The sequence below is a fragment of the Balaenoptera borealis genome (genome assembly GCF_965194805.1).
Source record: "Balaenoptera borealis genome assembly, chromosome: 13".
Classification (NCBI taxonomy): Eukaryota; Metazoa; Chordata; class Mammalia; order Artiodactyla; family Balaenopteridae; genus Balaenoptera; species Balaenoptera borealis.
Window position 1 is genome coordinate 22,764,902 of NC_138870.1, and position 16,894 is coordinate 22,781,795.

A 16,894-nucleotide genomic window follows, 5' to 3' on the forward strand; every position below is an offset into this window, starting at 1 on the left:
CCAAATGCACCAACAGGCACAAAGCACATCACGTTACTAGTAAGACGCACATACCGACAGAAGTCTCTTGGCTATTAAATCAGAAATATTTTTATTTTAGTATTTTCATACACAACCTTAATATTCTACCACTGGATCTATTGACCAAAAGAGTAAAGTGGATCCCTATGTCCTGCCATCCCATCCCATCTCATACTTCTACAACGTATCATCGGAATAAAGTGTCAGCTATATAGTTAACCTTTCTTCATTTATGTTTGAGCTGGAAAAACAAGTTAACCAATAAACACAGGCAGATACATGCAAGCACACACACAAACACATACATCCAGAATACTACTTGTGCTTTGACATAAGTGTTTTCATATTGGCTTACATGTTTACTAATTATATTTTCTCTTTCTAAAGTTAAAAAAAATTTTAACATCTTTATTGGAGTATAATTGCTTTACAATGTTGTGTTAGTTTCTGCTGTATAACAAAGTGAATCAGCTATATGTATACATATATCCCCATATCGCCTCCCTCTTGCGTCTCCCTCCTACCCTCCCTATCCCACCCCTCTAGGTGGTCACAAAGCACTGAGCTGATCTCCCTGTGCGATACAGCTGCTTCCCACTAGCTATCTATTTTACATCTGGTAGTGTATGCTACTCTCTCTCTTCATCCCAGCTTACCCTTCCCTCTCCCCGTGTCCTCAAGTCCATTCTCTACATCTGCGTCTCTATTCCTGTCCTGCCCCTAGGTTCTTCAGAACTTTTTTTTTTTTTTAGATTCCATATATATCTGTTAGCATACGGTATTTGTTTTTCTCTTTCTGACTTACTTCACTCTGTATGACAGACTCTAGGTCCATCCACCTCACTACAAATAACACAATTTTGTTTCTTTTTATGGCTGAGTAATATTCCATTGTATATATGTGCCATATCTTCTTTATCCATTCATCTGTCTATGGACACTTAGGTTGCTTCCATGTCCTGGCTATTGTAAATAGTGCTGCAGTGAACATTGTGGTACATGACTCTTTTTGAAGTATGGTTTTCTCAAGGTATATGCCCAGTAGTGGGATTGCTGAGTCATTTGGTAGTTCTATTTTCTCTTGGGTTTCTTTTTAATTGACCTATCTTTAAATACTTGCTTAGTAATGTCAGGTTGTAAATTAGTGCATGAATAAAAGTATAATCATTAAAAGATCTTTTGAAGACTTGTAATAATGCTTTTGAGTTGGTGGATATCTTTAAAGCAGACTTCTGTGCCATTTGCCTTTGTGCTAGTGTGTTTAGTATTCTACCAAATCCTTAACGTCTCATTAACTCTATAGCAACATAAATAAGAACTAAGCACCCTAAGGAACAGCTTAGCAGAAACTTATGCTATATTTCAATAAATATTTTGACTGAATTGTTTTTTGGCACTTAAAACCCTCCAGAATTTGGTAAGATGTGTCCCTCCATTCTCCCTCCACATCTGCACCATGCTGCTTTCCATATCCCTTGATGTGGCGTCCCAGAGTTCCTCACCTCCATACACATATCATGATGACTATTACCTCTTCCTCTGCTCTTTCCTTCCCTGTGATGGAAATGCCTTCCTCTCTTTTCTCTGCTTATCTAAATCTTATCAATACATAAGGTTCATCTAAAATGTTAGCCCCTCCACAAAGCCCTCTACAGTAACACCAATATTAACCTATTTCCTTTCTAGTGATCTATGGCGCCTGTTAACTGTAATAGTCATTCATTTACTCAATCAATCAAAAGTATTTACTGTATCAAACACAGTCCTATGCACTAGGCAACACATTAATGAATAAAACACAACTCCTGTCTTTGCTGAACTTGGAGTCTAGTGGCAACAAACAAGTCAACAGGCCACAGTAATTCAGTGATATATGTTCTGTGATCAGAGTAAGCACAGTGTGTGATGGGAGCACACAGCACAGGCATCAACCCAGCCTTGGGTTAGAGTAATGAGAAGAAACTAAGGTTCTGGAGTCACAGGGTCTGGGTCTGTATCTAAGTTTAAAAGACTGTGGGAGAATCAAGAGTTTCATTACAAATATGTAAAGTGTGAGAGGCCTAAAAAGGCATTCAAATGCAGATCTCAAACAAGCAGCTGGATATACCAGTCTGGTGTTCAGAGGAGAGGCTCATGCTGACGATACAAATTGGGAATTTATTATGGTACAGCTGGTGTTTAAAGTCACGTGACTGAGTGAGACCCTCTAGGGAGGGAGTGTCGATTGAGAAGACGAGAGAGCCGTGGAATGGGTCCTAGAACACTCTGATTAGAACACTTCTGATAGAAGCAGGAGAAGAATGGCAGCCAGTGACAGAAACTGAGAAGAAGGGGCTGGGGAGGAAGCAGAAAATCAATCGTGCTGCATGAAAGCTAAGTCTTTCAAGAAGAGAGCAGCCGACTGTGTGAAATATTAGTGACAGGACAAATAATGATGGAGTCTGAGGACAAGCTGTTCGATTTATCCAGGTGGCGGTCACTGGTGACCTCGTTACGAGCTGTTCTGGTGGCATGGTCAGGATGAAAGGCTGCCAGGGATGAATTTAAGAGAGAACAGAAAGAGGAAATGGAGGTAGCGATTGTATACAACTTTTGATCGTTTTACTAAAAAAGGGAGCAGAGCTATGGGTCAATGGCCTAGGGGTTTTTTAGAGAAGCTGATTTGCCTGCTTGAATGCTGAGCAAATGCTCGAGTACAGGGCAAAGTTATACCTCTGTTCCTCTAACTCCCTCTCTCTCCCTCTCTCTCTCAACCACACATTCATTTTCCCATGCACACCTCTAACCTGAGATCCCAGAGCATCCCAGGAACACATCTTCCACAGGGCTGCAGAGCTGTGATTGTCTTTATGTCTCCCGGTAATAAAAGGTAAATTCCATGACGGTAGAGACTATATCTAATTTTCACACCCTCAGGATTCCCCATCTGTGGCACAATTGATGTCTGTAACATACCTGCCCCAAAAGGAACAGGCAATGTGATCTCAAGGAGGATGACATCCCCACAAGAATACAGGCTCATTGAGCAAGGGATTTAGATCTGTTTGCTGAGAACACAGCCAGGTTATAGTATGTGATCAATAAATTTACACTGAATTAAGAATGAATGGAGAATGAATTTAGCTGAGGAAAGTCATGAAAATAAATCTGATTAGCCTTAACACTGATAGAGCACTTCTGATGCACCAGGCTCTGTCCAGGTGCTGGATTGTGTATGTAGGAATATTTGTGGAGACAATTGTCTATATAGCATCATGTTAAAATTTTTATTGAAAATTCAATTGCCTTTTATTATTACAGAGTATGCACGGCAACAGGATACAGCTAAGCTTTGTTGTTGTTTTTTTAATCTAGTATCTGACAGATATTTTTAAATTACTAAATTGTATTAATCTAAACCTCTATCACATCACCAGTAATTAATACTACTAGTGAGGGTTCCCTCAGTAAATTCCTATTAGCATTAGGTACAAAGAAGTGTTGTGCTTCACTAATAATCTGTATGGGTTTGTTTTTTTTGGGGAGGGATTGGGTTTTGGGTGGGGTTTTTTTGCATTATATATGTATCATGTAACTTAAATATTTCTTTTTTTGCCTTGGTTGTCAAGAAACACAGAATAATTAATGCTCAAAGTAACATTAGTTGGTAATAACCTATTTTATTAATAGTTTGATGCAGTATTACATCAAACTGCCTTTTGATAGCAACACAGAAAATTATCTTTCTTGTAGGGGGAAAATAGCTGATCCTGATTTTTCTATTTCTTTCAAAAAAGAAAACTTGCAGTTATGTTAAGTTTTCAGGCAAAGTTCCTTCAGTTGCTTACATTTCTACATATCTATTTGCCAAGACTAACAGCAGGTTTTTCACGTAGCTGGGCAATTAGGATAAGCCTATTTTCTGCAATTTAATAAAATAATCTCTTGATATTTAAAAAAGTTTTTTTTCAACTAAATTCACATATTGTAAAGTTTCTACATTATGAAAGCCTCTCTATGAAGTCACCTTACATATCTATTTTCAGAATGGCTGTTGTATCGTACACACTTCAGGTTTATTTATATTCAACTCAATTATAATTCAGAAGTGTAGATCATTATTTATCCCTAAGGACTAAAAACAGCTATGTTCATTTTTTTTCTGGTACGTTCTGCAGAACAGTTTAGAAAACATTGTTTACCATGCCATCCCCTGCCCTTGTATACATTTCTCTGAGAATTAAATACCAGTAATAAGTTGGTCATAAATGAATAGTATAGGTATGACTTGTATTGCCCATTATTTTTTACTCTTGGTTACCAAGAAGCTCAGAGCTACTACCACTGATAAACAGTGAGGATACTGGCCAAGACCCTAAACATACTTAGATTCTTTTCCTTCTCAAGGCTTTGATCTTGTATTCTAACAGTCTAATTTTACAAGTGCATTTCTTATTCAATCTCAAATTCCTTTTATAAGTAGGTAAGGTATAAATAAATACATAAATATCCAGTAGCTGGTTAGTTACTTTGTTATATTATTTAAAACATAATCGATTCCAGTAAAAGAGCCATCAGGGTCCAACTACCCTCTAGTTAGTGTCCAATAGGTCTCTGAAAGTTTGCTCTGCAAACATAGCTCATGGATACTCATCATATTTTTTTAGAGAAAGCTGAAGTCAGAGAAGTTGAGTGATGTAATCAGCTAATGGAGAAAATACAGGGTTCGGGGTGAATAAGAGTTAAGCTGTTTGTACTATATTCTAGCCAGCAAATTACTGAGCTACAAGTGCCTCTGTGAGCTGAAAACCCAGCTGTGTTTTCTACTCTCTGCACTACAAGCAATAATAAAGATGACGAAATTGTTAGTTAAAACCCTTCAAAGATATTAAAGATGGAAGTTATGTATCCAATTACAAGCCCATCCTTCTACTTCTACAAATAAAGTAAATGAAGCGATGCTGATGACTACATATTAGCATAAGAAAATAGAAGCGGCAAAGAGGTGAAGCAGCCTAAATCTCTAAGGAAAACATTTTAGGTAGTCTGAGCAATACATACATTTCATATGGCTTCAGTATAAATTAAAATTTAGCTAGAGTAATGTATATGCATATCCCTTAAAATGAATATAGCTCAAGCAACAGCAGCTCTGAGACCAAAATTCTAAAAAAAATAACCCAGATTAATGAGGACTATCAGGATATCTAGCAAATTCTGTCAGCATGACAGAAAGCATCCCAGCCCTTGAAACAGGATGGCAGTTCCTACCATCCTCTCTCCCCTGAAAGGAAAGAAAGAGATATTGGCTTTGGCTGGGGACAGGGTAACAAATCAAAGGTCTAAAATATGCTAGGAGATGTATGTATCTCCCTGCATGGAAAAAAAAAAATATATATATATAGATGCAGCCCTGCCTGGTATCTCTAGCTCTCCTAATAGATTTTGAATTCAATGAATATAGTTGAAATTAGAGCAGACCTAAGGAGGAGCTGAAGAAAGCGTGAAGGCCTCTTATGTTGCTAGAATTCAGACTGACGCTCTAATAATTTTGTCACTAAAGAAAGAAATATAAATCTACCAAACATGAAATGTTAAGCAGAAAAGTATTTGCTTCCACTGAACTTGGCTTCAAGATCCTCACAGCAGACTAACAATTAGAAGTCCAATTTCGATCCATTTCCTGGACTATATTTTTTTATCGCTCCCACTCACCATGAATCTGAGAGGTCATATAAATGGCTGTAATCCCAAGATTCTCTGTTGCTTGTTGAAAGACATGTAGGTGCCTATCTGAGGATTTAAATACCTAAGCATTTTTCCCTGTGATATTTTTCTTTGTGGGAAGTTTTTTTGTTTTGTTTTGTTTTTTAATGAGGCCTTACAGGTACCCAGATTTTGTGAATCTACTACTAATTATGTAGCCTAGACCGATATACATGAAATAAAGAACAACTCTAGAATTACACACAGCATAAGCTAGTGTGAAAGAATGTATGCAGTTTGGGGTGAACATAATAGATATAAGAACTCAAAATAAAGAAAGATCATTGTTGATTGGAAATGGGGTAAGTAGGCTTCAATTTGAATTTTAGAGGAACTAAGGTAATACTAAATGAATTTTAAGAACAGGAGGAGATATTAGTTCAGCAGAAAGGTGGCATCATGAATGAAAATAAGAAAGGTTCCTGATGAGGGAAGCTATCATAGGGTCCTATCTACGTAGGGTTTGCTGACATGATTGGCAAAGAATAAACTACAAAATTAAAAAGAAAGTCCATAGCAGTTGAATAAGATCCTTGACTGCCAGAATGCTAATATCAATTTTGTAGATTCTATAAATCTTCCAGAGTACCTGCATTATATAAAAATATTCTCAGCATGCATGAATTTTTACAAGAAATTATTCCCCCAAACTCTTCTTGCGTATCTACCATAGCTAGGTATGTACTTGACACAGGAACAGAAAAAAATAACTGTCTGTGCACAAGGATTTATACTCGAGTGGGGAAAAATATCATTAATTTTGATTATGATATTTGATGATAATGATGATAACAGTAAAATATCTTTATTCAGTTTTTTATTATAATACTTAAATTATAAAATACTAAATTTTTAAAGTATATCATGTCCTACTCATTCATTCACTCATTCATGCAATATTTGTTAAATGCCTACAATAAGCGTCATTACAGTTATCAAAGACGATGACTCAATTCAAATGATTGTAATTCATTTCATATAAACACATAAGTAGATACCACACAAAATCCTTAGCAATATTCCCCAAAGAAGTTCCTTTCTCTAAAATATCTATGGTGCATAAGTCATTGCCTCTGCCTGGAATGTTGTCCCCCTTCCCCCTATTCTTCAAGATTTAGTTCAAGTGTCACCTCTTCCATGAATTCTCTCCTGACTCCCCAGGGAAGCGTGTCTTGCGCACACCTCCATTTTAACCTAAGTACATTCAGTTACAATGATTTATCTGTCTCCCTCTCCCCCCTCCAACACACACTCAGTTGTGAGCTTTTTGGTGGCATCTTTATTCATTTTCTATCTTAGCAACTGAAGCAATGCCTGACATAAGAGGTGCTCAATAAATGTTCTTTAATGACCAGCTTATAATAAATGAGCCTCGGGTGCAGTGTTTGTGATTATTATAGTGTTCAAGTGCTGGTGGCTGGTTGAAGGTCCAGCTACACAGGTCTTTTATTCCTGTAAACATGCCAAGCTCACTGCCACTTTCCAGCCATCTGTGGGATGTTCCCCAACTCTGTCCCATTATATACTGCTGACTTTTGCTTTTTCACTTAGATCTAACTTCAGTTTCACCTCCCCAGAGAAAACCCTCTTGATCAGCCAATCTACAACAGCACCTCCTGAGTGTCTTTCGTCACACCCACTTCTCATTCACTGCATAGCCTGTGTCACTATCTGCTATCTCTGGTTCGTCTATTTGTCACTGCTCCCAGTCAGAATGTAAATGCCCTGAGAGCTGATCTCTTGTTGGTCTCCTTCACTACTGAATTCCTAGTATCTAGTACAGTGCCTGACATCTGGTAAAGCACTCAAAAGTCCATGCAATTGAATAAAAAAGGAATGAGAACTTTAGATCCTTTACTCTCCAAGTGGCAAACTACGGCTCATGAGCTGCATTTTGCCTGCTGGTGAGTTTTGCTTCGACTGTTCAGTGTTTTTCAAATTTTTGAATGAGTTGTCAATTTTTAAAAATTAGGAGCTTTCACATTTTGTAAAATTTCAAAATTCAGACTTTTTGAAATAGTGAAAGAAGAGGAAATTCAGAGCCTGCAAGCCCAGTTGGAAAGTCGGAAGAGTTAAGCAACAGCTTTACCGTATCACCCCATTGTCCCAGCCTCACCTGCCCCCATATCACTCATTTTTCTTTGGCCCTGAAGGTGGTTTGGATTTTGACCCTGATCTCTTCCAGTAAAGGTCGCACATGCCCTACATCACACTCACATAACTACTACAAACCCTTCCCCCATGGACCGCTGTTACTACTAAACCTTGGACTATGTCTTTAGAGATAAATTAACACAAGAACTTACCTTTTTATTATTCCTGCATTATGACATGGAAAAATTACATAATTAAAAGCAAAAACTGAATTCATTATACACTAGAAGAAAATCTAGGTAAGTGTTTAACAGATCTCAAGGTGGTGGAAGAAAACTATCATTAAAACATTAAAAAGCAAATGAACCAGGATGGAGTAGATCTAACTACTATGACTAAGATTTATTAACCTTAATTAAAGTTCACTAAGGCAAAAATGAACCCCAACTGAAGAATGGGTAAACACATTTTCAAGTAATTCAGAGAATAAATAGAAATGACCAAATAACATATTAAAAGACAGTCCATTTTATTAGTAATCCAAAAGATGTGAATTAAAATGAGATCCCTTTTCATCTATCTCATTAATTCATTCAACAAACATGTGCTGAGTGGTCACTATGTTTCTGACACTATCAACTTGGTGAAGCTTTTTTTAAATGGTAATAATTTTAAGATTCAGTAAGATGACTACCATCACACTGTGAAAAACAATTTTATAATGTGCATCAAGAACCATAAAATAGTTAGTTACTACCCTGCAACCTAGTAATTAAACTTCTTGGAATTTATCCTAGGCAAATAGTCAGTGTAGCAGACAAGGATTAATGTATGAGGATGTTAATCATAGCGTAATTTATAATATCAAAAACATTAGAACCCTAAATGTCTAACAATAAAGAGTGATTAAATAAATTATGGTACATTCAAATGATGAACAATTATGCAGACATTAAAATTACATTTTCAAAGACTATTTAATGACATGGGGAAATGCTGATGAAAAAATTTAAAGCCTATATTTAAAAAATAATTTCATATATCCAATGAAAGGGATCCATTCTTTCTCGCCTTAAGAGCCAGGAGTTATTCTTGCTTTCCACAGGCTTGCTATATAATATTTCTCCCCATCCTGAAAAGCACATAACACTTCTCCCTATACTTAATTCTAGTAGGTATTGAAATAAAGGGCATCACGTGTTCATTGCAGCATTATTCACAATAGCCAAGATATGGAAACAACATAGCTGTCTGTCAGTGGATAAATGGATAAAGAAGATGTGGTATAGATATACAATGGAATCTTATTCAGCCATGAGAAAGAAGGAGATCCTTCTGTTTGCAAAAACCTGGATGAAACTTGAGGGCTTTACGCTTAGTGAAATAAGTCAGACAGAGAAAGACAAATCCTGTATAATATCACTTAGATGTGCTATCTAAAAATGACAAACTCAGAGAAACAGCGTAGAGTGGTGGTCACCAGGGTTTGGGAAGTGGGGGAAAGAGGGAGATATGGGGGTCAAAGGGTACAAACTACCAGTTATAAGATTAACAAATTCTGAGGATCTAATGTACAGCCCAGTGATTATAGCTAATGATAGTGTATCATAAACTTGAATGTTGCCAAGAGAGTAGATCTTAAATGTTCTCACCACAAAAGAAAAATGATATTTATGTTACTGAATTGGGTGTTAACTAATGCTATGGTGGTAATCATTTTGCAACATATAAATGTATCAAATCAACATGTTATAACACCTTAAACTGATACAATATTATATGTCAATTATATCTCAGCACAACTGAGGAAGAAACGAAAGGAAACTAAAATAAAGTCTCAGAAAAACAGAAATCGCTACATGGAATCAAAGAAACAATATGACTTATATGTTAAACTTAATCTAAAGTACTGAGCAATGTTCTAGATTGCAGGCAGTGATTGTTCTATAGAAAGACAGGAATAAAGAGAAACAACAGGAAGAAAGCAGAATATAAAAGACCAAAACTAGAGCAGAGAGAGGAGACAGAGAGGCATGAGGAGAGCATGTGGAGGACAGAAAGTCTAAAATGGACACACAGCTGAATTTTAAGGAAATTCTCTGCACGACACTATGGTATTAGAACTTAAGAAATTCCCTTTTTGGTGTATTTATAGTTCTATGTAGATCAGACAAGACACTTACAAGAAGCATTATTTTTTTCTTGTAACACCAACCACAGGAAGGGCCAAAAGGATGTCATGGTGGAAAAAGCAGAACTACCTCACTACCATGAAAAGAATAACAACAAAAATTGAAAGTCTGAGGGCACCAAAATAAACTGTCTGTACAAAAGATGATTATAGTAAAACAAGGAGGAAGTTGAACCTCAGTTTTGGAATTACTGAACTGTGCAAAGGCAGAAATCAATCTGCACGGTCATTAGCATGCCGGAGCCAAATGATTCTGCATTCGCAATGAAAACAGCCAAACCTGGATGCAAGAAAACTCGTGGAGCACAGCTACATGGCCACTTCTGAAGCAGTGTTTACAACCACTGTCTTTGGCATTTGTGTCTCAGTATGGGGGCTATTTGGACAGCAGGGTCATAAGGAACTCAGCAACCATCTTTGGCCTCCTAAGAAACCAGCACGATATCCTGGCTTAGAGAAAGCCAAAGGAGTCATTTGTGGAAAGATCAAAAGAGCACAGCAGGCTCTCTTCTGGATGAAAACTGAATTTTTCATTAAAACTGGTGGGAGGAGTCACCTCACAGAGAACACATTTATAAAGTGGCAAGGCAACAACTTTCTGTGTCACTGTAAGAAAGTGAGCAGACATTTGCTTAACTACACTGCTGGTTACATATACTGTTCCACATATTTTGCCATTCCTGTCCTTTCCTTGAGTTCCTAGAAGGGACTCCTATGGACTCTCGTTTCATGTTTACACTCTTACAGTTTAACCAGAAGCCCTTAAGTATTCAGCAATTCCGAATCTCCTTCTTCCCCTCACTCAGTCTGACATTCTCCCTCTTCCTGAAGACTGGCTTTATTTATGTACCTCTATATTGTACCATCCCAGCTCTGTAAACTACCACTTTCCTAACATTTTGGTTTTCAGAAATTCAGAAACCTCTAGATAACCATTCAGACCATTTTCACATCCACTATTTCATCTCTTCATTTCAGTAAGTTGTTTTTAACCCCTTGTTACTTTTTTTTTTTTTCATCTGCTTCTGAATTCCCACTCCTTGGACAATTCCACCATCATCGTTGAATTTAATCTGTTCTCTCCTAGCAGCTTCATAAACTCAAATCCATCAAAATCATTGACCTTATGCTGTCTTCATTTTTAACTTCTTTCATATTTTAAATCATTATCTTTCAATCCATGACTAGCACTTGCATTCTTCATCCTTATTCTCCACTCTTCTCAACATTCACCTTAACCTGTTTTTAAAAATCTGTATTCTCTACTCTTATACTTAATCCGCTTAAAACTGGACTGACCTAACATAGGTCTTTTCTTGACATTGATATTTTTATTGTTACTCATATTATAACTAGTAACATGAAACTGCATTTTTAAACGTTTTCTTCATGGGTATGAGGTGATTTGGCTCCAACATCTACTCCTCTATTTGTTCTAGGTTCTGACTTGGCTGGTCTGGTTGTTCATTTCCCACTTAAAAGACACAGGGTCAGGTCGTGCTCGTGTAGCTGGGATAACCTTTCCAGACAGAGCAAGACTAGCTGTCAGTCAAAAGAACATGGGTGGCTGTATTCCCTGACTTCCTTCTTCTAAAATTTATTGCTGCTCATTCTGCCCTTCTCTTTTTGCTGTTTTCCTTCCACAATGCTACAGCTTCTGAAATAACTCCTTGATCATGTACCCATGCTGTGTCACTGTATTTCTATATTCACTCTAGAAGCCAACATGATTTTAATTCTCAGTTCGTGCTTTTTTTTTCTCTCTACTCTCATTCAGACTCTGGACAGTCCTTCTCTAGCTTGATTCAATTCCTGTCACCCAATTTCTTTCTCCCTTCCTTCCTTCCTCCCTTCCTTTCTTTCTCTTTCTTTTCTTTCCTTCCTTCCTTTCTTTCCTTCCTTCTCTTTCTTTCTTTCTCTCTCTCTCTCCCTCTCTTCCTTCTTTCTTCTTTTCTTTATTTTTCTTTCTCTCTTTCTCTTTCTTTCTTTCTCTTTCTTTCTTTCTCTCTCTCCCTCTCTCCCTCCCTCTCTCTCTCCCTCTCTCCCTCCCTCTCTCTCACCCTCTCTTTCCTGTCTTTCTTTCTCTCTTTCTCTCTCTCCCTCCCTCTCTTTCTTTTCTTTCTTTCTTTTTCTTTTTCTTTCTTTCTCTCTCTCCCTCCCTCTCTTTCTTTTCTTTCTTTCTTTTTCTTTCTTTCTTTCTTTCTTTCTTTCTTTCTTTCTTTCTTTCTTTCTTTCTTTCTTTCTTTCTCCCTCTCTCTCTCGCCCTCCCTCCCTCTCTCTCTCTCTTCCTCTCTCTCTCTTTCTTTTCCACATCCTAAATCTCTGTGTTCTACTTCCTTCAGTGTGCCCTTCATCTTAACTTTCAGTTCCTCAATACCTAAAATTCTCTTGTCTTCCTAGCTGTAACCCATTTGCCCTCACCTTTTTCTGTTCTATATGTGCATTTCACTATACTGTGAGAGACCTAAAAATCTTCTCAATGGTGCAACTATATTACAAAATGATACCAGGTTCTTGTATTAGTATCTTTTAGAATTTGACTCCTTCCCTGAATTTTTTGTAAAAATTATATTCAAGGTTACATACATTAGGCAGTTATACAAAGGATAGAGAAGGGCAATAACTATCTAAAGAGGAAACTTTTAATACCTTAAACTCACAGAGTGCTGTATGTCTATTACATCTCAATAAAACTGGAAAAATTTAAAAACTAAGAAAATTAATCTACTCAGAGTCTTACTTATAGCTACCAATGTTTGTTCAATTATCTGGTAAGATGTACAGGGAAGCAGGAAAAGGAAGAGATTGTCAGTGGGAGAAAATGACTAGAAAGAGAGATTGGGAAAGTCTAGAAGTTTGGACTTCATCCTGTAAGAAAATGAGAGCTATATAGATAAAATCAAATGGGCATATGTCATTTCAATTTTTTAACTTCTAAAAACTCTGCATTAGAAGATGCAAATTTAAAGTTGATCTTCAGGTTAATGAAATTAAATTTATCAAATAAAATTTATCAAGCACCTGTTTTCACAAGTTACTATAAAATAGAAATGGTTTTCCTTCAAAAGACTATAAATTTAGCCTTATATTTATTAGAAGTCCAATAAAATCCAGTTAGAGGCTGCCACTTTATAGCTTCTGCAGGAAACACGCCAACCTACAATTCAAAGAGGCCAGAAGGCTGTTTTGACCTGAATGCAATCCCTTACTTCATACTGTCTATCTTCTCAGTAGCCTCTTTCCTCTCTCCTTCAAGACTTCCATCTGTTGCCGTGGTTTACCTATTCCTCAGGCTCTGACATGGGATTGTCTCCTCCCTGCTAGCCCAGTTTTTGGTACCAAGTATTGTTTTCTTGTGGACCAGCCCCTAGCACAGCCCTGGAGGCGCCATCAGGCATTCTGGGAGCTTTTTCTTCTCCTTGACCCAGAGCAAGGAAGGCAAGTGCTGAAAAAATGGAGGGACCAGAACTTGAAAATATGATAGCAAGCGTTGACACAAGACATGATTGATAAGATTAGCAAAACAATATAAAGATATAAAATGTGACACCTGATGGGCCAGAATATAGATATTGTGTCCAACATCTTTTGGGGAAACACCATCATCTCCGCCCTCATCATCCCCGTGATCGCATTCCAATCCTTGGTTATAGGCGTTCTTCACCACATCCACCTATCAAAAAACAAAGGGGAACAAGAAGGCTTGAAATGCCACAAACAACATGCATTTCCATCATCTATGAGGTGTAATTAAAACTTGGAATGCTTCCTAAGACTTGAAAAGTATAAAAGAATTCTAAATGAAAACAGCCTTGGAAACCATCTGTATTTAAATGAATATGGAAGCATTTTCCTACAATATTCCCTGTTTTCTTTGCAAAAGTTGGCTTTGGTTTTTTAATGTTGACTGTGCCAAAGTTCCCATCAACTGGGAGATGTTGGAACCCTGATAAGCATCCATTATTTATTAAGGGCCCACTAATAACAAGAACACATGGTGCTGGACACCGTTCTCTGCCCTGAGGACCCAACAGTGGATACAACAGAGTATCTGCCCTCAGGGAACTTACTGTCAGCAAATCAAGAGGCCAACGCAACTGTGAGGCACTCAGCAAGCACAGGGCAAGGGCACTAACTCAGGCAAGAAGTTGAGGGTAGGTCACAAGGAGGAAGTAGATGATGGGATAAAAATGTTGTAGGCAAAGGAAATGGTATTTTCAAAGGGCTATTGTGCAGAGATATTGTCAAATGAATATTTAACTCACCGCCCCATTTAACCATAAGGATAAGGAATGCGTTGCTCCTCTTAGCCCACTGCCTTCCATGGATGGAGTTTTTTGTTTTTGTTTTTTGCAGGTCCTATGCGCTCATTAAATGTATGTTAAATCAAACTGCATCTTATCTTTCTCTTTATCTGCCTTCTTTGAATCCATCCCTTACTATTAAAGAGAGCAAAAGAGTGCCTTCATAGGTTTCCCCATAGCACCAACAGTGGTGTTTTTAAGACTGGGACTTAGTCATTGGGGCACTGGCTTATATGGTTCGAGAATGTTCTCAATGCTTTTGAAACCCAATGATTTTAAAGCATGACGATATTTCTTCATAATTTCCATGTCACAAGTGAGGAGGAAAATGTAACTTCTACAATAGGAAGACACACTAATGATCTCTGTGGAATTCCCAGCAGGTCTCCACACAATTTCCTCTAGGCTGAGTACTGTGTAACATTTTACTAATAAGAACAATTACCAAAGATATTTATTTTGTTTTTATTTTCAGAAAGAGGTATAAATAAAATTTTTGAGGAGTACAAATATTTTTATATACCTTCTTCACCTATATTCCAATAAACAAACTAAAGCAAAATTTTTTTCTGGCAAAAAATAATTTGCAGATAGTTTAGGCAAGTGTGAAAATCTAGTTCAGAAAAGCACTTAAAGTGGATAAAGCCAATGAAGAAATAAGGACCCAAATCACACAGGCCTTCGCTATCATGGAGCTTCTGAGGTATTTGTAATAGCAGGTCTTGATGTGCCATCGTGCCTTGGTAGAGCAGTGAAAGCCACTAGACTTTTCCCCTGACATGCATACTATAAATTGTCCCTTTTAGGTTACACATTATTAACACAGCTTTCAAAAGTTTTCTTACCAGTTCTCTGGGTCTCATGTTAAATAGAATTCTTTCTGCATTCTCACTGTCATGTCTACTTTCCATGATGGCCAGCAAAAGCTTGGAGGCATTGTTCTAGAGACACAGATTGAGTTGATACACATGAAAGGTCTATTTCATGGATTAATGGTCCCCTCAATTTGTTTTAATTGAGATTATCAGGACTATTTTCTTTTTCAAATCAAGCAGAATTTTAAACTGCTAATTTTGTTTGGCTTATTAACATTTTAAAATAGAGTATTTTACTTTATTGTTAACACAAAATAAAAATAATGAATATGAGAGATATGTTACAAAGGATATTTTAAATATTGGTGAAAAGGAATTTTAAACACAAAATTGAGTTTATATATAATGCATTAAAATCTAATCATATCTTCCTTGACTATTTCCTAAATAGGCATTTCTATGATGAAACTTTAACAAGACACCAGTATCAGCAACATATTTCACAAAAATGGCATATAATTTACAAAGAATTTGGCATAATTGTTTTAACATGAAACATTAACACATACTAGCAAATCAAAATTTTAAATAAATTTGAGCAATAATTAGTGAAAATTAATCTATAAAATTCTAAATTCATGAGTTTGAAACAAAATATTTATTGATAACAGTTTATTAGTCTCCCTACATGGTAGTATATATGCAACATTTTTACCATCTGGGTTGTAAAAGAATAATATTTTCTATTTCTGTTTAATAGAGAATAAAAACAGCTTATGTTATCTTTGGTGTTTTCTAATTTGGTTTATAAATATATTGTCTCAAACATGCTTACCTATAGAAATCAAAAATCTTTCTGATACAGCCAATTTATTATCCAAAATGGGTACAACATAGTTACACACCGTCTTGCAACACAAAGTACAATATCCTCAACATTTGGAATGATGTTTCTTTTTTTTTAAGTCTTTATTGAATTTGTTACAATATTGCTTCTGTTTTAAGTTTTGGTTTTTTGGCTGCAAGGCATGTGGGATCTGAGCTCCCCAACCAGGGATCAAACCCGCACCCTGTACACTGGAAGGTGAAGTCTTAACCACCGGACCGCCAGGGAAGTCCCTGGAATGATGTTTCTTTATACTGTGTTTTCAATAGCACTGCCCTAGAATTGTGGCAAACTGCAAGATGATAAAAACGACCTGGGAGATATTTCTATAGAGTTTTTGTAATATTCACTTAGATAAAAATCTCAACCTCCACACACGCAGAGCCAAATGGCTCTAAGATGCTTCTTAGTGACTCAAAATTAACATCTTATGGGATGAAAACTTAAATTGAATCAGTTGTTTGGTAATGTAGGCATTCACAATACAAATTTTGTTAAAGTTGTGCAAATTAATTACACTGGATATTTTTAATACCAAATTCTACCCAACTATTTTTCTTTCAGAAATACAGCCTATTGATTAAATGGCTAATATTAGTAACGATGATGATAATGTGATGGTGATGATGATACCAACGTCACTAACCCATCCTAAAAAGATGTTAGGATTTTGTGGGAAAGGTAGCATTATTTTTTCTGTTCCATTTTCAATTTTTACAGATTTGCACTAATCCTAAAATTCCTTTTTTATAACCTAGCATCCCATATAAACAACATACCTAAAAAAATAAGGCTCCAGTGTTAGTGGAGAGCTTAGATCCTTAGAGCAATATTAATT

At 36.6% G+C, this 16,894-nt stretch overlaps 1 protein-coding gene across 4 annotated transcripts in view; it reads right to left on the minus strand.

Annotated features, from left to right (window-relative positions):
* Positions 1-16,894, minus strand: part of ITPR2 (inositol 1,4,5-trisphosphate receptor type 2) — a 519,313-nt gene that overhangs the window by 131,577 nt on the left and 370,842 nt on the right. For all 4 annotated transcript variants that reach the window (XM_082352042.1, XM_082352040.1, XM_082352041.1 and 1 more), the window contains 2 exons: positions 15,201-15,296; positions 13,602-13,724 (listed from right to left, as the gene is read on the minus strand). In XM_082352042.1, coding sequence (XP_082208168.1) covers positions 13,602-13,724; positions 15,201-15,296 — 219 coding nt within the window. The remainder of the gene's footprint in view (positions 1-13,601; positions 13,725-15,200; positions 15,297-16,894) is intronic.